The sequence below is a fragment of the Epinephelus moara genome, chromosome 4 (assembly GCF_006386435.1).
Source record: "Epinephelus moara isolate mb chromosome 4, YSFRI_EMoa_1.0, whole genome shotgun sequence".
Lineage (NCBI taxonomy): Eukaryota > Metazoa > Chordata > Actinopteri > Perciformes > Serranidae > Epinephelus > Epinephelus moara.
The window spans coordinates 13,921,951-13,948,725 of NC_065509.1; the positions used below are offsets into that span (position 1 = coordinate 13,921,951).

Here is a 26,775-nt window from a genome sequence, read left to right on the forward strand (position 1 = left end):
TGCACTCACCACCCACTCGCTGAGCCTCAGCTGTCACATTTCTTCTTCCCTTCCTCTGTGCTTTTTTCTCTCTCTCTCTCTCTCTCTCTCTCTCCCCTCCTCCTTTTTCTTCTTCTTCTTCTACTCCTTCTTCTTCGTCTCTTCTGACAGACGCAGGTTTCTCATGCATATCTCGGTTTGAGCCATAATGATGGGTGATAATGACAGCACAGATTTGAAAGTTACAAACTCCCAGAAACAAGAACAAAGAGCGCACAACAAATGTGTGGAGGAAAGGCGCAGAGACGGAGAAGACGCCAGAGAGAGAGAGAGAGATCGAGGGAGAGAGAGAGAGAGAGAGAGAGAGAGAGAGCAGACGCAGAGAGAAATAATAAGCAACAATGCCGATGAAATCCCACCGTGCAATCTGGTAATTCACACATAATAACTTTAATCAGCATTGTAACCCAATAAAGTCAGATTTTTCAGCGAGAATATTTACTATAGCCATGTATAATTCTTTGCAAAAATGTAACTGTTTTTCTATTGATTAACAATACTGACACTTACTTATGAACAACAGAATTTCCAGTTGAGCACTTTTTTCAGTGTGAAAGCACTGGCTATGTACATTCTTGATTTTAGTATACACACTCATACAAACTACTGTTGGAGCACACCAGAGGCAGAAAACCAAGAGAGGTTTCCTTCTCTAAAGGGGAGTGTCAGAGTTGACAAGGCCTCTCTTACACAATATGTAAACGATAGTATATCCGAGGTAAACCATGTAGGAACTCAAATGGCAACCGGAGAGCTCTTGATTTCGAGTCATGAAGAGGATTATTCACTGGCAATCCTAAAGTCTTCATCTCTACAGTTCAGTGGATTTTAACAGAGTCCAAAATGATGAACAGTGTTGAAACAGCAAATGACAGACAGTCAGTCCATCGGTCCGTCAGTGAGTCAGTTGGTCGGTTGGTCAGTCGGTCAGTCCCAGGCCAGTCAGGATACAAAAAGCAAAGCCACAGCCAAACCACACTGCTTGTGCCACTGTTAGAAATTGGAGAACTGGACGATAATAATAAAATACCATCATTTTGTCACAATTAAAGGCATTTGGAAATCATTTTTTCCCCCAATCTCTCTTCTTGTTCTTCTTTGTCGTCGTCTTCTTTTTTTTGATACAGTATAGAAACAGTAGAACAAATCAGAGTAGAGTAGAAACAGGCAGTCTTTGGTGGGGTGGGGGGCTGCTCACGTGTCTCTGTTACCTGCCCCCCACCTCGCTTAGTGTCATAAAGTGGATGTTGGAGGGGCAGTCGGACAGCTCCGGCTGCTGCTCTATAGGCAGGGAGTAGTAGCCGTCGTAACCCTGAACCAGTCCTGCGGACAGCAGCTGCTGCTTCTCTGCCTCGCTCCACGCCCTGCTTCCCACATCCCCTAAATCCACCCGCTTCTTCTCCTTCTCCCACGCTCCCTCCACCGCTCTCTTCCTCGCCTCCTCCCTTACCCGCGCCCTCTCCTCCTCCTCGTTCCCTCCATAGCGCACGCACAGGCACAGTGCCCCCTGCTGAAGAGTGATATCAGCGAATCGTCGAGTCCTGCCATTCACAGTGGCGCTCATCTGAGACACACTCACATTCACCCCGCTCTCCAGGACACGCCCCCCAACTCCTAACCCCAGAGCGAGGTCTTCCTCAATCGGCCGGGACTGCAGGAAGTGATGGGTGTCGCAGCCATGCACGGTGAAGCTCAGCCCGCTCAGGTGGACGGCACCATTTAAAATGGCTGCCACGCGGCGGCTGTCCTCGCTGGCTACACCGATGACTTCTGCGCTGACGCGGCCGTGAGAGACGGCAAACCGGATGCTGGGGCCAAGAAGGGAGGGCCGGGAGCCGAAGGGAGGAGGACGTGTCGGCCTGTGGCAAGTTGAGCCGACAGGCTCTGAGACCAGGGGTAACCTCTGCAGAGAGATGAAACTCCTCAGCTGTCTCCGCAGCTCACACTGGATCCCCAAAACCACCTGCGGAAGAAAGTACAACTGGTTAACAAATAAATATTACACAGGTCTGAATGCTCGTACATACTGCAAATAATGTGACTTGTCTTGAGAGGAAGAGCACATTAATGATGGCTCTGTTCCATTTGTGTGTTACAATAGCTCACTGGACACACACACAGTGGGTCTTTTTAACGAAAGACTTTTGACTCGCCACAGTGGGAAAATCTGTAAATATTAAAATTAATGATAGCTGAACTTCTTTGGCTGTGTCAGTTTAAGGGTCCTGGTATTGTGCACGTTGTCACACTGTTTAAGCATTACACCCCTGAACAGAACAGAGCCGTCATTAATGTTATAATTAGTAACACCTGTGCTTTTCCTACAATAACAAGTCAAAATGTCTGCTGTGAAGAGGTCTATGCAGGAAAGTGGCAACCCTGAGTGGAAGGTAGCCAAAATTAATATCATTGCTTTTACCAATGTGTTTCCCAAAATGACTTGTTACATCTGTGATAAAAAAAACAAAACATCTATTAGGGCTGAGCATATTGTTTGTAGCCGTACTGTGATGAATTGATCATACTGTGTAATTAAATTAACCAAATTAATAAAGTAGAGAAAATAAATTGCACAAAAACAAAATAACAGAGTTGAATTAATAAAGTTATTGTTTTTCATATCTGCAGAGTTTTGTCCCATGCACTGCGTGATAGTGGAATGGTTAATTCAATTGAACATAAGTTTATTTTGCATTTTTACATAAATTTACTCATGTTGTGATACGCAGGACTGCAACTAACAGCCATTTTTATAATGGATTAATCTGATGGGTTTTTTTCTGTTTACTTGGCCACAGTCAAATTCTTTAAGATATTCAATTTATCGTGATGTGAAACAGATAAAAGCAGCAAATATTTACACCTAAGAAGTGGGAACCAGGCAAAGTTTGACTTAAAGAGACAGTTCAAATTTTTTCGGGATGTATGAGGTACTTATCTACGGCCACTGACAGCAGCAGTCGTTCGGCACACCTCCAGTTTGGAAAAGCAGGCTGGAGTACTGTGACAGAAGCTAAGCAGTGTACTGCTGTGGATGGGGGCAGCAAAAATTTGTATTTTGGCGAATTAGAAAATATCATTATCAGTTTCAGTGTGCACTATGTTTAGAATATTTTTACCTCTTTACCTCGACAACCTTTTCCCAATGGGGAACTGCAGCCGTTATCTATGTTGTCTTCAAAGCCACCAGACTCCACTGACAAAAACAGTAATTTTACCTTTCAGAACACAGGAGCTGCTGGTCTACAGCTGCCTCAATCAGTTAGATAGTTTGTGTTACTGTGTGACTTTGGTGGTTTAAATGGTTACTGTGGATTCACCAAAGTTACATAATAACAAACAAACTAATCGATTAAAGCAGTGGTGGACCAGCAGCTCCTGTGTTCGTCAAGGTAAATTGACTGTTTTTGTTAAGGGAGTCTGGTGGCTTTGAAGAGAGCATAGATAACGGCTCTAGTTGCCTGTGCGAAGAGCTGTTTGACAGCAAGATAAAGTGGTAAAATTACAATAAAGTGATTACTAAAGTAAGTTTTGTTGCTGCCCCCGCCCACAGCAGTACATTAACTTCTGTGGCGGTACTCCAGCCTGCTTCTTCAAACTGGGGGCGTGCCAACTGACATCTACTGTAGGTAACACACTGACTAGGGATAAGTACCTCACACAACCCCACCTCAAAATATCCAAACTTTCCCTTTAAGTGGCTTTACTGACAACGTATCAAATTTCAAGTGTTCGTTTTCTATTGACGAATTGGTTGATTTCCTAATTATTTCAGCACTCAAACTGATATTAGAAAACATTCTTTTTAGCCATATTGCCCATTAGGAAGAACCCAGATGAGTCATCGAAAATATTTCACTGAGTTACAGAAGGAGGAAAGAGGGGAACAAAAATACATACATAAACATCTTTTTTTTTTTTTTTAACATATATTTTGAATAAACCAAGGGATAACCAAACATTAAACGCAGGGACACACAATTTCAAAGAGCTTTACCACTGCATGTGACTGGGGTTTGTAGTGGTGGAAAGCTCACCTTGCTGGAGTCCCAGTCCTGTGTCTTGGTCTGGGTCTTCATCAGTTCATATGTTTGTTCCATTCTACCCACTTCAGGTTTCGGGAAGCCTGGGACAACATTATGAAGCTGGAAACCAAATAACTGCAGCCAGCTACCAATGTCTGGACACACACACACAAAGAAAAAAGAAAGAGAGAAAATTGCATGGAGGGAGAAAGTTAGAATACAATGTGTATACTGTGAAGCAAACAAAAAGTCATAAGGCCACAGAAACATCACCTTGTACAGGAAATCACACAATATATGAGCATAATACGTGGCAGAGATGGTTCAGCAGGTGTTTCCCTGACAAACAGATTCTGTAATAAACAATCCTGCTGCAGGAAAACGTGACAGGCCAAATGAATGTTCCATTAACCAGAAGGACATACGCCTCCTCCGACATCCTATATTCATTCTCTTGCTTTCCTATTCCATCTCTTTCCCTCACTTGAGTTTTTGTTTGGTCTCTCGGGGAAACAGTATGTTCTTGACAGACAGAGGGAACAAAACATAACAGCCTGTGTTAAAAAAAAACCAAGTTGATCAGAGGCATGGCTGTCCTTTCTGTTGCCAGTACATTCTATCTGTCACATCATTTCTTTCTGCCACACAGCTCACCTGTGGTTAGCTGTGGGCCCTGTTCACACACTCTTCATGGCAGATGTTTCCCATGTAGGAGTGTGTGTGTGTGCGTGTGGGAGTAGGTGCTACTGAGTGAAATGTGCGAGAGCTGTAATGTGGCAGCTCGTGTGAGTCACTGATTCAGTGTTGCGCTGGAGAGCGGAGGTGTGTGTGTGTGTGGCGCTCACCTGTAGTAAACTCCGTCACCTCCTCCACTCTGCCAACTGGGCAGTTATTCTTGAAGGCGTACACGTTAAACGGTTTCGGCTCCTTGCTCAGCTCCCCCCATAGCTCGTGATTTGGTGATGTCCATCGACCTGCTAACGTGTCATAATCCCGCCTGCCCAAATGGACCAGCCGTGTGAGAGGATCATACAAGCCCCCGTGGAAGCCGATGACAAGCTGGAAGTCAGGGTTGGTGTCCTGATAGACCTCTCCGTAAGGGGTGTAGAGGATCTCTTTGACCAGTCGTCCCTTGCTAGAGAAAACTGCTCTTGGACTCCCCACACTGTCGCAGGCGACATAGTACTCCTCCCCGCTGCTCAGTTCCATGGCGATGAGATGGCCCTGAAGGTCGTAGTACAGTGACGTGATCAGATTGCTGCTGTGGTTGTACAAGTGGCTGACCCTGGTGGGGTGTGACAGATCAGCATAAAAGAACTGCAGCTGCTCGCCCTGGCTGCTCTTGGTGGCCACGCGCCGACCCAGCCCGTCATAGCGATACCACACGGTGCGCTCAGTCACTCGGTTGAAGACACGGGTCAGCAGGCCATTGGAGTTGTAGTCAAACAGATCGTTGGCTCGCTGGCGGAGGAAGCCGTCGTCATCCACGCTGTACTGTAACTCACCAAGGTGTGTGATGCGGTCTCTCTGGTCGTAACGCAGCGGCGTCAGCCTGGAATTTAACCAAACGGGTATGTTCATTGATGGCATTAATTATTACTGTTGTGAACTCATAAAACAACATCTAACATAAATAAATTAACAACAGTTTACAGCCATGCTGGCAGCTCTGTAAGGCTGCTCCAGAGACAGTTCAGAAAGCAGACGGTGAGTAATTTCCTGTATCTTTGTCTCGTGAGTTTTTCCACTGCCCCTTTAGGAGACTAGCAGCAGGTCCTGAGTCTATTCATTCTAATGAGAGAAGTGAATGTGAGCACAGATTATGATTGATTGTTTCCCCCCATATTTACTGAAGTAAATATTAGACCCCCTTTTTACAAGCCGCATAACTTCTGAATATTCTGACACTAAAATGACAAATCAGGAGAAAATTAACTTTGTTTGAGACCCGTTTCTGTCTCTCAAGATCTGGCAACAACTGGTAGGATCTTGTGCTGGGTTGATATCAGATATTCGCTAGCAGATAAAAACAAGTGGCAAAAAGCCCAAACATTCACTTTGTACTCTGTATAGTGTTGTATTGTCTTGAATCTGCTTTCATCCATCCACACAACGTTCACAACACTTGAAAATGAGGGGGGAGGCAGAGGGGGAGAGACGACCACGTCCACTTTAGAGAGCAAAAGTGTATACCATTTCATACCATTGGCGCAGCTTGTAATGTGTCAGCTTTGCTATAGAGCATATTTGGCTGTACTTAGAGGTACTTTGACCAAGATGCTAAAGTCAGAATGCTAACATGCTCACATTGACGTTTTTTTGTTTCTCAGATGAGTTTGGTTGTATTAGTTATTTGATGCTATAAAAAGGTGTTTTGATGTCATGTGTGCATAATGATGTACACATGATCAATGGCGCCGCTTGCGATTGATCTGGCACAGACTTTGGCTCCAAATCACATTACCAGCACAAGATGGCAGCAGCAATATCCGGGATATTTTGGCTTCAGTTTTGCACAGGTGAGGTTGGTGGATACGTGTCGTCTATTTTACATACAGTCTATAGGTTTACCATGTTCATCATCTTAATATTTTCTAGTTAGCACTTCACAAAAAGTACAGCTGAGGCTGGGGACTGTCCATTGTTCCAACAGCTCTTAATTTCAAAGCCCCAATAGTCCAAAAACAGTCTCACTGGACCAAAAGCCCATTTGTCAAAAACAAATGCACATTGCTCTTAAGGGTCATGTCCCCGATGGCCAAACAGAAGCACAATAATGTGCTAATCATTATGCAGAGTGAGGTCATCGAACCGTTTGACTATGGCTAAGGCATGACCCGCCATTCTCTGCCTCTGATTGGCTGGTATTTGTTGCCTTTGTTTGCTGGATAGGTTAAATTTAGGTTTGAGGAGTAGGCGTAAAATTATCAAGGTAAACCAGCCAGAGGCAGAGAGAGGCAGGTCATGCCTTCATCATAGTAGAAAGGTCCAGTGCTTTCATTCTGCATAATAATTAGCCATGTATTTCTGTTTGGGGACGTGTGTAACCTATTTGCAGAGAAGCGGCCCTTCTAATCAATGTGGGTTTGTTTTCAGGACAATGGGCTGCTGGACCAATGGGCTTTTAAGCCAATGGGACATTTTCGGAACATTGGGCTTCGAACTACGAGGCATTGGAACAATGGCATGGCATCCTGATACTTCCATTCCTAAAGCCATGTAGCTAGAAAGACTAAATATAGTCTAATAGCACATGCGGTACACTTGTAATGACACATTCATTGCTGTTAAAGTGCTCGTAGGTACTGACTTACCTAGCACTGGTCCCATGGCTGAGTAGGTTAATGTTCCCGTTGAGGTCGTAGCTGTAGCGCCACTGAGGCCGCTCATTAACCGAGGCACTTTGCAGCTGGCTGTCTGCATCGTACTCATAAGTGTAGCGTGTCACGTTGTTGTCCACGCCCACCCTGATGTCACAGGTGGTCGTGCGCCCTGCCGAGTCGTACTGGATGGTCATCCAGTAGGCAATGGATTTAAGGATCTCATACTGGACCTCTACCACCTGGCCGTAAGAGTTGAAGACCTTGGTGTGCTTCATCAGATGGGTGGTGATCACCTGGACAACAGATGAGATGAGTTAGCCATGCACCTGAACACAAACACGTAGGCTGAGGTGCTTTACACAGCATTAAAAGTTGTTATGGTGAACAATTGGACATCAGCATACATACATGTCATACATGTCTCAAGTATTAATTTTCATGTTTGGGGAACTTGACAATGTAAGTCCATTATTCACTCTCCTTTTCTCTGTGTTGGTCTCCATCAACTCTCGAGGGAAATATCTGGCTCTTTAGCTGCTAAACGCTCCAATATATTAACCAGTTATTTGCTAACTTTATCTCTCTGCTGTTTAGTGCTGGGTAGCTAAGGTTTAGTGGGTTTATCAGCATTGGGGCAGTTGATGAGAGCTGTGAGAGTGAACCAGAGTGGTTAAGCTGTGGGCAATAAAACCAAAACAATGAGCCGAGAGATGCTAAACAGCTTCGTAGAGCATTGGGGGAACTGCAGAGCTGGGCGATGACTCTGGTTGGGTTCATCCCTATGAGTCAGTGCTTTTACATCACACACCGATTAATGTAGAAATATTGATTAGTGCAGCTTTAAGACAACATGAAAAGCCCAATTTGAAGCTGTTATAGTTATAGTATATCTTCTGCTTACCTGGTTGAGGTCATAAAAGATGACGCTGAACTTCCCAAACTGCTCGACCCGTCCCGACACGTCCACATAACGGTACAGATCAATGGGAAGCGGGGTCTCGTTGATGACTGCCTGCATGCTAGTCACTCTGAAGTTGTTGTAGCTGTAGTCAAACCTTGCGTTGACCAAGCCCTCTTCGCTAAAGCGGAAGATTTGCCGACTTGTCAGGGGACCTTTGCAGAGGAATCAGAGGAGTGGTTTCATGTGAGAAATTTGCTGATATTTTAAGTATCAGAGACACACATTAGCATGTGTATGAACTAAAACACACAGCACACTTGCATTTGCACACACGGCCGTCGCAGTTGGCCATCATGCCGCCCGTACAAGCCTGCCTAATTAATTCAAATCAAGGACTAATTCAACATCATTAACACAGACACACGCAGTGCAATCCATTCAATCTTAACTATCCCCACACCTCTATGGCATTTCCAGTGGTGACCTTTAATATGGAGAGATAATGAAATCTAAAGACAATAGCCATGATGGGCCAATGTGCTCCTTAATGTCAGAACATCAACTTTAACAACACCATTCATCACCTCTGCTGCTAGCTACTACAGCTCATCCTCCATTTGGAAAAAGGCCTGCTAATGAAACACCATTATGGTGCTATTTGAGATGACTCTGATTGCAGTTAAAATGACTAAGTGTCTAGCTTTGGAGACTGTAGAGAGCTGGATCAGCATTACATCTTCTATTTTTATTTTCTGTGGAATGTTGATTCTAAACCTGCGCTAATGGGGAAATGGCAGAAGCACTGAGAGTGAGGTGGAGGCTTTCTACAGCCCTAGGGAACTCGCAGTCTGTTCGTCTCGCTTCTCTAGCTGTCACTTCCCCGAGCTGTCATCTTTCCTTCTCCTTTTCTGTTCCTTTTCTCCCCCGCCTACCTCTCTATATCCCTGTCTCTACTTTTTTTTTTGTGGTCCCTACTCTTCCTTGTCTCCTCTCAAGGGACAATTACCACTATCTCTCCTCTCTCCAAGGCTCCGTTTGTTCTGCTGAAATGAGATCAGTTAAAGGAAGGTGAGAGTCTATTCACAGTGAGGGCAAAGCGATAAACACACACACATACACACACACAGCTGTGCCTCGCAGATTAGTGACACCTGATCATGGCGAGCCAATCACAAAGCCATGTGAAGTGAACCAGCGGCAGAGATGAGAGCGCTCTCAACGACCCTAGAAAGACTCTGTAACTTGAGGGAATTGGTGAACTGTATTAACAATGAAGGTTCTCCGAACATATCTGCTGTCACAGCTAAAGGGGCCCATTGATGGTAATGCTATTACTGGGTAATACTGCAATTTATGAAGTGCAATGTCTTTCTAGCCAATTTTCCGAATCAGAAGTGAAACAATCGTCACGTTATTAGGGTTATAATTGATGGCCTCAGGTGAGATTTCAGGATTTTCCTCTCCTACGCACACATGTATGGGTACAAACATGAGAAAATGTTCATGTGCAGGCAGCACAAATGCAATATACCCACACTTAGCCCACCACATATTAGCTTATATTCATACATTCACTTGTTTACTTTGATCAGGCAGCCTGGTTGCAGAGGTGAGAAAGAGATAGCGTGGCTTGGAGCCCAGGGGGTGGTCTCGTATTTAAAGCTGTGGTAGACCACAGTCTCTTCCACTCTAACATGCCCAGCCCTATTCGCACATCTAACTGTGGCTGCATCAGTCTCAGATGAAATAGCACCACGGCTGACTCAAAGCCAAACTACAGAGTTTGATACCGCCCAACAAATCTGGCTTAAGACGCGCGATCATGCAGTCTAGTCACAGTACAAACGCTTTGAGTTGTGCTCATAAGACGGTTTTATGCTCAGGGAGATCCTTTTAAATTATCCATTTAAAGATGACTCATCGCACATTGTAAATATTTTAAATTTGTAGCCGTTGGCCCCTTTAGCGCGTATGTGCTGCGAGAGCATGTGTATACGTACCTGTCTGTCTGTAGCGTATGGAGCTTATGAAGCCATTATGGGTGAGATGAATGGTCTTGACAGTGCCAGAGGCCTCGTCGTAAGTGAAGGTCACCAGGGTGGAGTCATAAACCACCTCAGAGAGACGTGCTGCTGGTGTATACCTTGAGAGAAAAAAATGTAAAATGAAGAAAGGAACAATATAATACAACAGATGATATATTACTAAGCTATGTCAGAAGTGTGGAAAACGTAAAATACAGTAAAATATTTGAACTTCAATGTTAAGTAAACATGCTATACACCTCATGAATAATACAAAAATCCCTCGGGCTATTAAGGAACAAGTTGCATCATCCCTTAACGTTTCATCAAAATCAAACTGGCTGCTGTGGCAGTTATGGCCTTTCAAATCTCAAAAATGGGGCCGTTTATTATCCTGTCCCCATCGAGCCAATGAGTATTAAAAATGTTAAATGCCAGAACACTGCCCGAATCAGTCCTCCAACTTTCATCAAAATCAGATCGTCGGTGTCTGACATAGTGTGATGATAAAAAATGTGACCTTTAATCAGTCTCCCCATTAGTCCAATCAGAGTCATTTGTAAGGACAGCTGGGTGTGTGGCACGTTTTGTGTCAGCTAGACTTTAATAGGGCTTTTAAATATCTGAGATTAGCCTTTAATTATAGCACCTTCATCAAGCTAATCAGTGCTACGTTTTTATATGGCTGACTATAGTGCCAAGATGCATAATGCCTCAAAGTTTCATCAAAATCCAACTGCTAGTGTCACCTCTTCCACACTGCACTGCCTCCTCAAATTAACCGATAAAACCAACAGCCGGTGTTATTTCTGCGATGTGTGCCGCACCTGTAGATGACACTGCGTCCTGTTCCCAAGTACTGAGTCCTCAGCAGCCGCCCATCCAGGGTGTAGTCCTGCATGAAGGAGGACTGGCTGTCGGGAGGAGTGTATATGTTCCTGTAGTAGCCAACGGACAGGAGCGACTGCAGGGTGTGTTTCACCATGCTGGGCATCGTCACGGCAACCAGACGGTCCGTTTGGTCGTACTCAAAGACGTAGCGCCGCTGGCTATGCAGGAGCAGCATAATGGACTGCAAGAACACAGAAGGATGCACAGCTGAGTTATAATACCATGGCTCTGTGGTGTGATGAGCCTTTTCTGTCTCTGTCTGGTATATTCTTTAATTTCAATGTCATCCGGTGAAAATGTCTGCACTTCAGAGACAACCTTGGTTTTAACCAAAGGACCATTCATTTTTCAGTTAGTCACTGAAGGCCGTTTAATTCTTAAACTAAACAAAAAAAATAAAAAATCACCATAACTGGAGCTCTGGGTTTTTTCAGCAGTTTTGTTTACTGTTGAATTTTTCATTTTGCTTTTCAGGCTGGCTTTAAAGATCTGTGCCTGCAGTCCTGTAGACATTTGAACAGTTTGAACTGCAATAAAACAATGTTGTGTAAAAATACCTTTCTATTTAACCGTGAGGTATAATATTAATGTATTAATAATACATACAGGTGTTATTAATTTCAAGATGGTTCTGTAATATAAGCTCATTTATGCTCTAATTTTGTCTTGGACCAAAATCTGACACGAAATAGATTTCAGGGCTGAATATCATTCCATTAAATATTTCAATTAATTTCAAGGACGGAAATTATAGCTTCTGGTAGTTTTCAGCTTCGTCACACACTTGAAAGAACATACCTCTTTACATGTTTTATCCCATTTACTAGAAAAATACATGTGCCATACAGTATTTCTAACCATTTTTCAAAGCACTTTCCGGAAACTATTGGTTTCTTTTCTTTTCAGCACTCTGTGAAAATCAAGTTAGAAAGCCTTGAAACTTGCTTGAGTTATGTAATTCATCACAATGAACATCTTGTCTGCTTTCACCGCTCTCAAAGCTATGATTCTGTTGTGTAGCCATGCAGCTATAAGTGCAGACTGATTTAAAAGCGTCTGCACAATAACTGAACTCCGACATAATCGTCACTGCAAATTGATTTTCATAGACAAGTAAAAATGAATGGAACCCGATGGCTACTTCAAAGGGAGAAAAAAAAACATTAAAGGATGGTTGGCGGTATAGTACTGTATATGATTTGAATTTGTTATTTTCATTTCACACAACAGAAGTGCTTTTTATACTTTCAGTGTTACTTTTGCTTTCAGCTGCGATAACCTTGAAGCAGTGAGCAAAGGAAGAGCAGATGTGTTAGATTTCTGCGAACAGCAAAGACAAAAACAAACAGGAGTGAAGCCATCAAACAAATCTCAGCATGAAACGGGCAGAAACTGTCTATCACTCCACTCCCATGAACATCTTTTCTATATGTGCAGCACTTACTTTGTCTGCGTATGTGTAGCTCCAAATCTTGCCGTTGACCCAGGCTCTGGACACCACCCGGTCGTTCTCGTACTCCAGCCGTTCAGACCAGTCTCCACGGTGAATGGCTGATAGCAGTCCTCCACCAGAATAGCTGATGTTTACCTCGGTGTATTTGCTACTGGGGGACCAGACCACGGGCCGTCCCAGTGAGTCGTACTGAATGTGGAGGGTGAACTTCCTGTGGTCATCATAGATCTTCCCTACTCTGGTGCTCTGATCAAAGTCTATGGACAGTAGGTTCCTGTTATGTGCCTGAAAAAGGAAATCAGCAAAGTGTCAGCTAGAGGGAGAACAAAATGTAACTTTTTTGTTTTACTGCTTTATAATCATCATCAATTCTAAATAAGGCCACAGACATACAAATATAAATGAAGTGGCATGTCTGAGACAGCCAGCTTTTCATTAGTTTAGATGAATTAATTGTGACATTTAGAACAAACTGGACCTGCATAATAACAATAAATTGCCTTGTGAACAAGTGAAGAACCGAGGCCCGGGGACTGCTAATTAATTAGTACGCATCAGATAAAATGTCCTTATGAAATATTCTGTTTGTGCCGTGTACTTTCTGTGCCAAGGAAAAAGAGAAGAGGAGTTGCAGTCGGCGTGTGATTTGTGGAAAGTACAGCTAACGGGTTCCGAGTCACTTGACCTATCAGCTCGCTCCTGGTGACGTCATTAATCATTCAAAACATCTAACATGTTGTGTAACAACAAGCTGTGGCACGGTGCAGGTTTGGCACAAAAACAAATGTAACATCCACTAAATAGAATACACTGAGAAGTGACATTTCTTTTTTTATTGTTGATGGGAGCGTGCAAAGGTCAGATTGCACAACTTGTGGTTAACTCGGAGCACTTCCAGGGTGTGTGATGTCAATTTGACCTATTCACACAGGGGTTTCTATGATATTTGGCTGCTGTTTGGATGTTTACTTGTTACCACAGTGTTAATGCATACTGTCTTTGTGTGGTGATAAATCTAGAGAAGTGGGTTCTCTATTTCTATTATCAGAGTTAGCTGAAGAATAAGTTGGTGATTTAGTGGTTTACCCTGAGCCTGCGTTCGTAAGTGCTGTAGTTAGTCTTGCTCTGCTCCTTCCGCTGCCTCCACTCTATCAGGCTGGGGGCATGATCTCCAGGCAGGCTGATGTTGCAGCGGCTGGCCGTCGGACTTACTCCTCCACCCATGCCTCCGGGGAGGAGGGGCTCCGTGATGAGTGACAGCTCCATTCCACTCGCCAGCGTCACAAGGAAGGACCCGTCAGCGCTGACTCTGTATGAACTCTGAGCATGGTCTGGGGGTCGATTGCACGAGCAGGTCACAGATACACAAACACAAAGGCACACAAAACCACAAAAGCACACAAGGACGTGAATGTGCAGCAACAGATGAAAAAAAGTGTGAAAAAAACATCAGTCACTGTCTCTCAAAAAAAAAACGGTCTTGAGAAAAATCAATGAGAGAGATACAGTAGCAGACTACATGAATGCACTGAATACAAGTCTGGCTTTCTGTACGGGCGCTTTGTTTGAATTAATTGCTAAAATCTGAGTGTTTTTGAGAATTTTTTCTGCAACATTAGCGCTGTACTCTATCTGCTATTGTATCTTTAGAAAAATGTAAGCTATTCAAAAACAGAGCAGGGGAAAGAGAGATAGATGGACAAATAGTGAGAGAGAGATAGCAATAAAAAGAGGAAGAGACAAAGGAGGAACAAGAGGGGGAGTAAAGGAGGGGTGCTTGGCCTTGGCAGATTTTCACACATTTGCAAAGGTTTCTCAGAAGCTGTTCTTTCATTTCTATAGTACTCTGACTAAGATTTGATACAGAATTTACACATGCAAATATCACTTTGTCTCATGCCCTTACCATTTCTAAAACACAACTGATAAAAAATTGCAAAAAAATAACCATAAACTATATTTTAACCATAAAATTTAATGCAGCTAATAAACTAGATAGCAACTTCTAGTCCCTTCACTACTATAAAACCTCTTTCTGTACATATGGTTATTGTTGGCTCTGAGGCAGGAAGAGACTCAGACAGTTTGTTGGTGGTGGAAGTAAAAAGGGGGTGGGGGGGCACTTTAAAATAGCGGGTCATTTCAACTCTTCCCTGGCAGCTCTGTCATACTGTAGCACCACGCACATGCCTGCGTGCCTGCGAGTGTATTTGCGTGTGTGTTGGAGAAGCTTTTCTCTCCCTGCAGTCTTGTCATTGTGACAACTGCTAGAAAGCAATTAAAGGGATGACATGAGAGGAAACTGCTCCCATGAGCGGCTTCTCCACTCCACTCTCATTTTCTCCTCTTCTCATCTCTGCCCTCTCTTCCATTTTTTCCCGTGGTCGTTAAGGCGTTTCACAAGTCAGTTGGATCTGCCTCTTTTTTGTAAATACAAAAATAAATTGTGCTTTTTTTCTTTTTTTTTTTTACTGCCCATTAGTGTGGTTATGTAAAGAGGTCACATCAGATCCATATGTGAATTATTTATAGAAAGGAATAAATCCTTTTTCAAAGTTGTGAATCTCGCGTGCACACATTCAGTGCAGCCAATGAAGACGAATGAAAAACCAGAGGTCAGTGTGTCTGACCTGACCAGAACAACAGCCACGTTACTGCAGTTTGCCAGTCATACATTTTTAAACATCACCATGCCCTTAGCCATCCTTATATATCTGTGTATGTTGTCTACGGCTTAGTTCCCTCCAGATGAGTCATAAACGGCCTTTTGGCAGGTTTGTGGTAAACTAGATGGGGGTGATGCATTGTGATGAGGCCGTAGTCTTTCGTAAGTGTCAACATTTGAATACATGGGGGCATTACATCTGTGCCGCCATACTTGGCTCTGTGTAAGCTCCTTAGTCTTCTCACAGTTACCAAAGCTCCTACTGACTAAGGAGGTGTACAGAGAAACACGTGGCAACGCATGTGACGCTGTACCTTGTCTGAACGTGTAGATGGTGTCACTGGCAGACAAGTTGGTGCTGGTGACAAAGTTCTCACGGTTGGACGCCTCGACCTCCACCCGAGACCAGCGTTCGAGGTTGCCGTGGAAACCACTCACTTCACCCGTGGGGAGGGTGATGTTGGTCACGCGGCCCTCGCTGTTGTACCTTCGAGAATAAACACAAAGACGGTGATGTACAAGCACAAACACGCACAGATAGCTGTCCCCCTTGGACAAATGAATACGGCCGTACGCTCACAGGAGCACACATACATACTCACTATCACTCTGTTTATCCCTGTCATACACAAACAACAGCACAGAGTAAGTGTCAACTATGATTTATATGTGTAATTATCCAGCTGTGGAATTTGAGACAGAGACTCGGTTGGCAGTGGTGAATAATTCAGAAGGATGTGTTTTTGTGTGTGTAGTGTATGTGTGATACTGAACATGTGTGTGATCAAAGTGTTGCAGCGACGTCCTTCAGCTAATCAGCCACTTAAGCAAAGTCGGCACAGAAAAAAAAGTCTCTCCAGCTTCCTACAGTGATGGACAACCACCAGATGGCACTCACATTTCACAAGCTCTGTCTCACATTAAAACACTTTTGCATACATGCAATCCCAGGTCCATACATGCATTCAGTGCCAAGCAACCATACGTGAAAGAAAAAGTGAGAGGGAGAAGAAGGAGGAGAACAGAAAAAAAGACAGAAAAAAATGAGAACACAATAAGCAGAGGAAAAAAAACTTACTCATAAACAGTGGTCCAACTGTTCTCATCACTCTTGGTTGCTAGGAGACCTGTGTTGCCATGGTAAGTGATGTGGGCGATGTCATGGCCTTGGGCTGACACCTTCCTCAGTGTTCCACTGTTGCTAAGAGACAGCCAGTACACCTGTCCGCCAGGTAGTGCAAGCCAGAGAGGCACTCCGTGGGCATCTCTCCTCACCTGCAGGCCATGCCCGTCGCGACTCGTCAGTCCTAACAGCTGACCGTCCGTGCCGTAAGTAAAGTTGTACAGGTAGTGGCCGGTGATCAGGTGTTTGGTGAACATGTGGGAACCATTCTGTGGTGGAAAAGAAGAGAGAGGGACAGCTGTCAGGATTAGGTTACACCCGCTATTTGGAAATCCATTAATTAGTTCATAAAAGTGTCAGGTCACAGTTTATACAGCACAGTTAAAACAACTGGAGTCAACCAGAAAAGTGGGACAGTTAAAATGAACAGCACGACAATAGCGAGTAAAACATAAAATAAATAAAATATGAGACCATCTTGCGCTGGGGTCACATGTGAACACTTGACAAAGTTCTCAGAACTGCTTCTGTGGTGTGGACGACATTTTGTCTTGACCACAGACACACACACACACACACACACACACAAAGTGAAACAACACTAGCTGTCAAACCTTTGTGGCTGGTAATAACAAAGAACAAGCACTGGCAATAGAGCTGTGTATTGGCAAGAATCTCGTGATATATTTCTCATGATAGAGGGGTTACGATTTAATATACTGTGATATATTGTAAAACTGTAAGCAAGGAAATTTAGCCTTTTGCAATTTTTTAAAAATCAAATTAAATGTCTAACTTAAGGCCTGTGTTCTTTGTCTTCATGCTAGCGATATGTTGTTACATTGGAGTGGAAGAGTCAGATGGCTGAAGATAGATTATAACACTTCTTTCCAGCACTCATGGGTTTAACACAACACAGAAAAAAACACTGCCACAAATTTTTGCATGTAAACTATTAATAATAATATTGATAAAATATCAATAGTGTTTTTGAGAACCGATGGAGTATCACAACACATAGTATTGCCATATTCAAGTGTATCAATGTTTTCTTACACTCCTAAATGGCAATGGAAAGTCACAAGGCAGTGTCATAGTATGTTAACTGAAACACAACAAAACTTGTGAGATCAATTTTTGACAAATACAAAAAAATTATATGTCTTCAGTTTTGTCTTGTCTCTATCAATGGTGGGGATTATTTGAATGAAAGCAGAAGACTACAGACCCTTTTACTGTTTTTAAAAGTATGATGTTTTTTGGTGGGCAGAGCTTAGCTGGAGGCAAAACAGTTGCCCAGCAAGTTCTGTTTTCAACAAAGAAGGAAGATGACACAAGTTTCTCTGAATTCAATAGGAAATATTTATTCCGAGTACCAGAGCACACTCTGGCACAAACTGGACCCTTCGCAGCACTGTCAGAATGTACTATTCAGTTATCCAGAGCACTGCCCTTTCAGAGTGGCAGAGCGCACTCTAGGCCCTCTGTCTGGGGAGATGGAGCAGTGTGATTTGACAGGATTGCTGAAGGTGGGAAGGCCGGCTATATGGTTCATTACTATGCCAATCTTCTAAAGAAGGACGACACCTCCTCCAGTTTGTTTTGCTATCAAAGCTAACATCAGCTAATGCACTAAAAAGTTAGTGTTACAGAGAAATCTAATATTCCTCCTAATACCTCCATAATTTCTGATTAGGTGGACATGATAACCCTTAATACACTAAACATTATTCATCCCTACAACAGGAAATACTTTTCCCCTAACCTGACATGAAGTGTGCGCTGCACATGCGGTCACTTTTGATGATTGCCTCTTCCAGTCCTTTTGTCCTATAGCATTGGGCAGTGGCGGCTGCTATGTGACAAAATTTAAATTTTGAGCCATGACTCCTTCTATTCTGGCTCCTGATAACACAGCAAGACAATATTTTAAGACTCTAATGTGGCCCACAGCCCTGCGGTGGTGAGTCGTGTTTTGCCTCCAGCTAATCAAATGACGTCATCATGACGTCGGCCCTAAAAGGGTCTATTCCAAAGCTTTGGAGCTTCCACTGCAAAGGCATGGTCTCCCTGACCCACTGGCCTCAGTCACTTGAGCTACACACACAAAATCATTAAGTTATCGTATGTATGTTATGTTGTCGTACATATGATTTTTTTATGGGATGTGCTATGGTGAATGTACATTTTCATATATGTCTTATGGCATGTGTTACGGTGGACCCAAAGGAAAATTTCCACATTATGGACAATGAAGTTTTGTTATTTGTATTAAAATTCATATGATAATAATTGTATTCATACAAATGTCTTATCCTCAGTCTGACCTGTACTGAGATATTGTACTCAAGTACTTATATATTTTACATGCAAATACACAAAGCTCAGGCACTGTGTACCTGGCTGAAGAGATAGAGCTCCTGGTCCAGTGGGGAGCTGATCTCCACCAGTCCGGCTGGGCTGGGCTGAGGCTGGTTGGGGCTTACAGCTCTGATCCGGATGTTGCCCAGATCAGCAATATACAGGGTGCCATTGGGGGCCACGGCTAGAGAAGAGGGAGCTTTGAGACGAGCGTCGCGGGCGTATCCTCCATCTCCTGATAAGAAAAACAAAAAGACATTATTTAGATGACGACAAACTTTTTATCAACAAAATAGCGCAAGCAAAGGCACCCTCGGTTATGAACACACTGAGAAATACAAATTATTCTTTAGAGAAGCAGAGAAGTCACAACTGGCACACACAAGCTTTGCAAAATATGAAGATCCCATGGTGCCGCTTAAACGTTTATCAGTTTAGCTCAGGACTTGGACTTGTTGGGATGCCGTAGCTTCCCAATGGAATTGATATGACCACCTTGATAGTGACCTCAGTCTTATCAGACGGTGGTAGTGGGTGACTGAATGCATTCAGATGTCTTTGGTAGCACAGCTGGATAACAGCCGGGTGAGGCCCTTTAGATGCTGTCAGCAGTAGGCCTGGGGCCTCTGATGGGTCTATGCAGGCAGCAGGGTGGCAGTTTATCTCTTGACAGCATGCACATTATGTGTGCGTGTGTGTTCTATGTGCGTGTGCGTTCATGTCTGTTTGTATTTGTGGGTGTGTGCTCACATATGCGTGCATGTTCAAAGACACTGTGTGACTGTCTTCGGTGAAGGGATGGAAACGGAAAGCCTCTGAAGAGAGTAATCATCTGTTAACAGCAAGACATGATTGAAAATATGCAAAGTACAACCCAAGAAATAGGGATGGTTACAACCCATTGGCTTGTGGCATGGGAGAGACACTTCCCTCCATTTTGAATAAAAAAAGAGACTGATTTTTATGAGCAGAATTAAATGATAAAATCACATCCTCCGACACTTACAATGAAAGCACGGCCAAACTGTCAAAAAAACATTGGCATATTTGTTTCGTCCTTTTCGTCTTCCATTTATTACATTTCAGGTGCCCCTCCACGATACACCAAGCAGTTAAAAACCTTCGGCAGCTAGACGAGGGCTTTTTCTTTCACCAGCTGTAATTTGAATGGATTTGAAAGGTTTCTCTCAAGCTGGTTCCTACTGAAATTTAGCTGGAGGTTTTTGCGAAGAAGGAGCCTCCCATGAATACAAATACATTCCCTGCCGTACCCACGCTCTTTCTGTATACCCAACATTCACAAAGTCAAATTACATCCACTTACTTTTCCATTGTGACATTATAGATAGTCATTTCTTTCTGTATATTGTTATCATTTACACAAACATCATTATCATAATTTTTCCTATTTTTTCAAGGAGAGTCAAAACAGTCCTTCTTAGATATTAAAATTCCATCTCAAATAAATAATTTAGACATATTCAAGTGGAGAAGAAAGCAATGGAGGAGACAGTCAAGAGAGAAAAAGTTCCCTTTCGAGCACTGCTAATAAAACTATTGGCCAGCAGGGACACACAGGCAGCAAGATGTAATCACTCAATATCAAGACACACTGACAATTTCAATTCGTTTAAGTTATGCCAAAGCTTTTCTTGTTTTATTTCCCTCCTTACACATCTGAACCAGGCCAAGTATGATATGATCTGATAAGACTTTTAAGTGCAGTTACAAGTTGTTTTTAGTAGTGTAATCCTATTAGACATAATCTAATACTCTAACATAGCGTGTGCATGTGTCTGATGACCCACCAGAGAAGCAGTCACAGTTGGGGTCTATCTTACAGTCACAGTCCGTGGGGGCTCCAGAGATAACCGATATCTCCCCATTGGTTGACACCTGTGAAGTGTTAAAAAAAAAACGAAGAAAAAAAAAAAACGTCACACACGGCTTACAAAATGCTGTGAGAGATTATTGTTCAAGAGAAGACAATGTTCAACAGCTTTGTTATGTCTAATCTCTCCGACAAACATGATAACGATGGTCGTTTCATAAAAAAACCTGAGCTGGAAATACAGATTGATGATATTAAAATGAAATAAAAGGAAAATGACGACAGTGTATTTTGGCTGCATTTGTGTGCTGGTGTTTCAACCAAACAATCCGAGATGATATCTCAGGTGCCTTTTTTTTAATTCAAGGAAAACAAAAGAGTTTATGTATCTTCAGCGTGTGAGAACGTTCCCTATTCGGCCTAAATGGGGCTTTGTTGACAGATTGATGAATCTTTGCAACTTGAAATCCAGCTCTCCAAACAAATTAAACTGGTTGTCCTGATGGAGAGTGCTATAAATGAGGTTTAAAACTGCTGCACCAACAGTTTGATTTTGATGGGGTAATGCCTCTTAACTGGTCCTAGGAGAGCACGCAAAATATTTGCTTTCTTGTGGAGAGATAAGAATACGACTCTCAGGTCTGTAGAGCACCTCTGAAGCTCAGTAATTAACACGTGTCTTGTTTTTTAAAAAAAACCAACAAGATGTAACTTGTTAATTAGAGAACTTTAGAGATGCTGGTAGGTGGAGTTTTTGTTACTGACGGAACCAGACTGCATCTACCGTTTTTCCAACCCACTTCAGACAAAACCACGCCCACTTACGCATGATGAAAGCGGACTGCCAGACGTCAAGGCCCAATGATTGGCTGCCCCTGGGCGCACTGTGAAACAGCACAGCTTGAGTTCATCAGTGGCTTTGAACACCACCCTTATCAAAAATACTGAGGAACTCCATCTCCTCTCATCTCTCTTCTTTGAGGCAGGACGTTGGGTTTCGATGCCCCTCTACCTCCCCTACCTACTCAGGCATAAGCAGAGTAATGTAGTGTATGCAGTTCAGTGCAGCCAGGAATGCACAGATTTGTACACTGGTTAAACTAAACAACCACTCCACAAACGCAGGAGAGCCAGCTCCTCAGGTCAAGACTCAGCTGTCCACTTACATCTGAAGGAGACGGGACACTCCTTCGAGGACAGCCATGTTCGCGTCTTGGCCAGAGATGAAAGATGGTTTGAAGGAGGCGTGGAAGAAGCCATCTACGTCTAACTGGAACGACCGTCATTAGACAGTGGAGGCGGCCTACGACACCACTTATCACTCACCTACAATGCAGTCTTGGGATCGCTCCCCAGATGACGTCACACCCATTCACACCTGGTCCCATCTGACCCTAACAACAGGAATGATAGCCAGGTGGGCCAACAGCCAACAGCTCACATGTGACCTTAACGACTCTGAAACTAAGAGCTCACGTGTGACCTCAATGACTCTGTAAGGGTTGACACCCACACAGAGTTTAAAGCCTGTAACTCCGCACCAGTCATTTAGAACTGAAGAAGCGAAACGTCTTCAAGTACGCAAGCATGTCCAGTTGCCTACAATATAGCACTTATAATTACCATGACCTGGATGACTGACTTCACCAACAAATCTCCTTTACGGTATGTGTCTTGTTCAGATGTGTATGCCTCCCCTGAGTTCATCTGTTTTTTAATAGTCTTTCAAAGGAAATTTTGCAGATTTTCAACCAGCTTTGTCATGGGCAGTGTGTGCAGATGAACGCTTTTTGGCTTCCCCCTGTGCTGTGAGGACCCCAGAGTTCCCCACTCATTTGCGGGCAGCACTCAGCCAGACTGCACACACTACTCACACTGCAATGACAGAGCTGGTTGAAAATCGACAAAGTTTCTCTTTGAATACTCATATTGCTATTTTCCAAGCTACTGTAGCTGTCATATTTTGTGCAGATGAACCTTCCCTGGCTGGACTGCCCACCCAACTCCACGCTGGATAAGCAAACTTTTTGGCATTTGTTTTCTGTAAGCGGCAGGGAATGGGCCGGAGGGACCATGGGTCACATCCAGTGGTTGGGTTAGCTAGCTAGCTAGCTAGCAGCAGTTTTTTTTCAGTGGCACTCCCTTGCTGTAGGCTATCAGCCAATATGCAGCAGACATTTCTGCATGACATGGTGGGAAAAGCACAGGTGTTACTAATAACACCAACGATAGCTCTGTTCTATTCAGCTTTTCTAGTGATAGTGACGGTGAGCAAGCATGTCCGCTACCAGGAACCTGGGGAATAAAGCAGCTAAATAGAATTCAGCCATCATTACTTATTATTTACTAATTACTTATAATTACTCATTACTTATTCACACCCGTACCTTTCCTACTGTGAGAAGTCAAAATGTGAAAAACGGCTATCATCGGACCTTGACGTCTGGCAGCCCTCCTTTGTCTTGCAGAAGTGGCTGTGGTTTTATCTAGTGAGCTGGAAAAACAATAGAAGCAGCCACGCTAGCTGTTTGCCCCGCTTCTGTCTTTGTGCTAAGCTAACAGCTGCCGGTAGTAGCCTCATATGGTGGTAATATTCTCATCTAATACCTAATAAGAGTGTTTGCCAAAATGTTGTAAATTTGATGACCTTGGTTTGCGTTTATCACGTATGTCAGAGTAGAAAATCAATCCCAACTGGCCAAAGAATTCTGCACATTTACTCCCTCTAGGCTTAGTAAAGGAGTTAAAGCATTTCATCAACTTCTTCTAGGAAAATACTTAAATGTCCACCAGGATTTAGGAGACCTGCAGAGTTCAGTTTGTCTCCCGGCAGGAGGACATTCCAAAGGTAATGAAATACAGGAAGAGGAGCTTTTGATTTAAAATAATGAGCAACCTCTTCAGAGACACTGACGTGAATTTAAAAGTCTTGTGACTTGTATGTGATAAAAACGCTCCATGCACTTCACTGAAAACAAACAGAGCTACACCAGAGCTAATTTGAGATGCAATGATTGTGATTTTAATACACCTCAAAGCTCCAATATCATGCATATTCAGTAACCTCCCTGCCTCCATACTAGATTAAAAATAAAATTCAACACATACTGGTTATGCATGTGTGGTCCTTGATGTTATGGCCAAATGTTTTGGGTGCGTGTGAAAGAGTGACATGCCTGGACCATGAGAGCAGACCAACAGCAGTGCCAAAGCATTGCCTAAATACTCGTGGCCAAGGCACGTTCACATTTAATAGAGCTTATTATACTGAAAAAAAAAAAAAAAAGGCGAGACTTGCTGGCTGAACAGTACAAGATGCAGCTGCTGGTGTCAGCCATTTGAGATGAAATGTAGCGGTTAATTTGTGTGTCATTTTTTATCAGTTTAAAATACATTGTCAGTCTGTACCTGTGCGCAGCTAGTTTGTCTTACAAGTGACACGATTTTCTTAATTTAATTTAGTTTTTCCTGCATCACCCTGTATCTGCATCCGCCTGTCAGCTTCTTGAATGTGTTGATTGCACATTAGATCCACTGAGAAAATCGTCATTAATTTTATTTCAAGGTTCATTGTCATAAAACAGTTTCATTTACTCAGATTGGAGAGCCTCTACTTGCTGCTGAGACTGTGTTGGAAACTTCACAAATAACTCTGACGGCCTCGGATTTTTGTCATTCCAGTTTCACTTTCTGTGTTAATGTTCCTGAGATGCATAATTAATTTGGGCCCAGAAATACCAAACATAAAATAAGAGGGATAAATACAGATAAAAAGACATCAAAAGACTTCATTGCCCTATCCAACATGGCTGCCCAGTCGCCATCAAAAGGGCATCTGAGGCATTTTATGTTCTTGTCTGCCTCCACATGGACTCAGCGTGGTGCTGCTGACCACAAAGGGACTATTGATTGAGTCCAGCAGGCAATATCTTTGTGGTGCTGGTGCCCAAATGCTGTGGGCCTGTGATAGCATGCTGCTAGCTAATGGAGCTAATGGACAAAAAAGTATTTCTTCTTAAAGTGAATACAGGCTTTTGAGATTATATTTTGGATGCATCAGGGTTTTGTATGTCGACGTGTAAGAGGCAGACTCTGAACACTTTCTTGCTGTACAGCATCTGTGACAACAGCAAACACTTTGACCACAATGATGCATGTGAAAGGGGAAATTATTGACATGAGGGACGGCTGGTGTCAGTTGCAACTGTCTTTTCCTGTTTGTCAGTTTTGCTAGAGATGTAAAGGACGTTCTTGCAGGGGCCCTTGCTCTGCGATTATTCAGAGGCATGCAGGGGCTGGACACCTGTCCAAAAGTTAATAAGAGGGACACAGCTGCAGATTTTGGAGGGTGTAGTGAATTATGATGAGGTGTAGTGAATCAATGGCCACAGAAAATATCAGCCTAGTCACCAGAGGAAAATATTGAAAAAAAGTTATGAATTGACTTCATCATCAGAAGGTGGAGGGGATGTTGGATGGCATAACACCTAGGCGAGAGTCTGCCAAGCTGCAGACCACTGTTCAAAACCACAAACAACAGAAACTATTTTTTTTGTTGGCACTGCTGCATCTCCAGCCATGATTAAGCCAAAATTTTAAGTCCAAACATGATTTTTCCTAACCATAACCAAGTGGTTTTTGTGCCTGAACATAACCACAGACAGTGTCAAAAATTACATTTTTGACTCACTGGGCAAGGGGACTGGTAGATGAAAAAATCCTTCGGCCAAGAATGATTTGAACTGGTCAGAAAGAAAAAAAATAATCGCCTCCTTTTGTCACATATATATTTCTTTTAGTACATTTAGTACAAATTGAAAGAAGAGGCCAGAGCAAAATTTAAAGCAAAGTTATTTTGATATATTGAGTAACTCAACACCACAGCCTCAGTATCTGAATACGTTCCCTCTGGTAAGCAGTGATGCTGTGTACATGTCTAGGGCTTTTATTTTGAAAGGTAAGAACAGAAGAAGTGAAGCTAATGCACTCGCCGACGAAGTGGAAGGTAATAAAGATAACGTGTCCTCCGTGTTATCATTTTATTACCTTCAAACGTATGGGTGCAACGCCAGCTAGCAGCAGACCAGCAGCAAATGATAGCTGATGTCCTGTACGCTAAATAGTGGTGCAAAACTAGGTGTGTCCAAGACGGCCAGTTTAAGGTCACAGTTTATATGCGCTTGGAGCAACAGTGCAGTGTGCCCCTAAATGACACCACAATGCAGAAGAGATTCTCTGCATTGCTTTTAATTACATGACTATTTTGGTACAAACATTCACCTGTCAGTGTGGCGGATAGCCTTCTAAGATTTACACACTAAACAGAAAATCTACCCGCTTCAGGCGCTTGGCTGGTGTTAATTTCGGACACTGGTCCAGAGCTGTTTAAACATAATGCGACGTTATGTTTCAACATATCTGCTACATGATAATGCACAAATGGCACATATCCGTGGTTTGCAGAAACATTATGCCAACATCTGTTCTGGCAATGCGATTGGCAAAGTTGCCAACTACACTTGACTTAAGTAACAAGTAGTATAGAGCAAAATATTCAAAGTTTGGATAAGTAAATATTTTGCTACTTGATTATTACTAAATTAAAAACATAACCAACATAAGAAAAGTAGTGGCTTAGGGGATCCCAAATGTGAGAGCTCTGTAGAAATGTCTAAAAATGGGAATCTGAGAGCTACTATCAGACAAGTTGATTTCAATTACATTAAATCCTTAATTGGCACCTGCCCTACAAAAACCAATCAGAGCATCTCTAGCTAAAAATACCCTGAAAGTAACTAAGCATGGTATTTTTAGTGTCAGGGTGACCTGCTGGATGCGGTTGATGCGCCTCTCATCAGTCTCAGCGATGAACAGTGTGCCCAGGTGGGACAGAGCGATGGCCTTGGCAGCCTCCAGGGTGGCGCGCACTGCTGCCCATCTCACCAGGTGGTGGTCAATACCTGGGACCTGGCAGTGGATGGGGCGGCCAGCCACAATACGCACCTGAAGATTTTCTGATACCTGACATAAATAAAGACAAAAAGAAACATGTATAAGCTACGTAAAAATAAGACCGAACGTAAATCATTACAACTGCTTAATTTTGGTCAATAGAATCAGAAACTTACATTATACCATT

General features: G+C 43.1%; 1 protein-coding gene across 1 annotated transcript in view; it reads right to left on the reverse strand.

The window, feature by feature from the left end:
• Nucleotides 1-413: 413 nt before the first annotated feature.
• The window catches only part of tenm1 (teneurin transmembrane protein 1), a 212,158-nt gene continuing 185,796 nt past the window's right edge, over nucleotides 414-26,775 (reverse strand). Inside the window, exons 25-38 of the mRNA XM_050042365.1 lie at nucleotides 26,463-26,657; nucleotides 20,614-20,701; nucleotides 18,844-19,040; nucleotides 16,400-16,713; nucleotides 15,636-15,808; nucleotides 13,743-13,987; nucleotides 12,648-12,941; nucleotides 11,140-11,384; nucleotides 10,289-10,431; nucleotides 8,289-8,500; nucleotides 7,379-7,680; nucleotides 4,910-5,616; nucleotides 4,077-4,219; nucleotides 414-2,002 (exon numbers count right to left, since the gene is read on the reverse strand). Of these exons, the coding sequence (XP_049898322.1) occupies nucleotides 1,247-2,002; nucleotides 4,077-4,219; nucleotides 4,910-5,616; nucleotides 7,379-7,680; nucleotides 8,289-8,500; nucleotides 10,289-10,431; nucleotides 11,140-11,384; nucleotides 12,648-12,941; nucleotides 13,743-13,987; nucleotides 15,636-15,808; nucleotides 16,400-16,713; nucleotides 18,844-19,040; nucleotides 20,614-20,701; nucleotides 26,463-26,657 (4,014 nt within the window). The 3' untranslated portion in view covers nucleotides 414-1,246. The remainder of the gene's footprint in view (nucleotides 2,003-4,076; nucleotides 4,220-4,909; nucleotides 5,617-7,378; nucleotides 7,681-8,288; nucleotides 8,501-10,288; nucleotides 10,432-11,139; nucleotides 11,385-12,647; nucleotides 12,942-13,742; nucleotides 13,988-15,635; nucleotides 15,809-16,399; nucleotides 16,714-18,843; nucleotides 19,041-20,613; nucleotides 20,702-26,462; nucleotides 26,658-26,775) is intronic.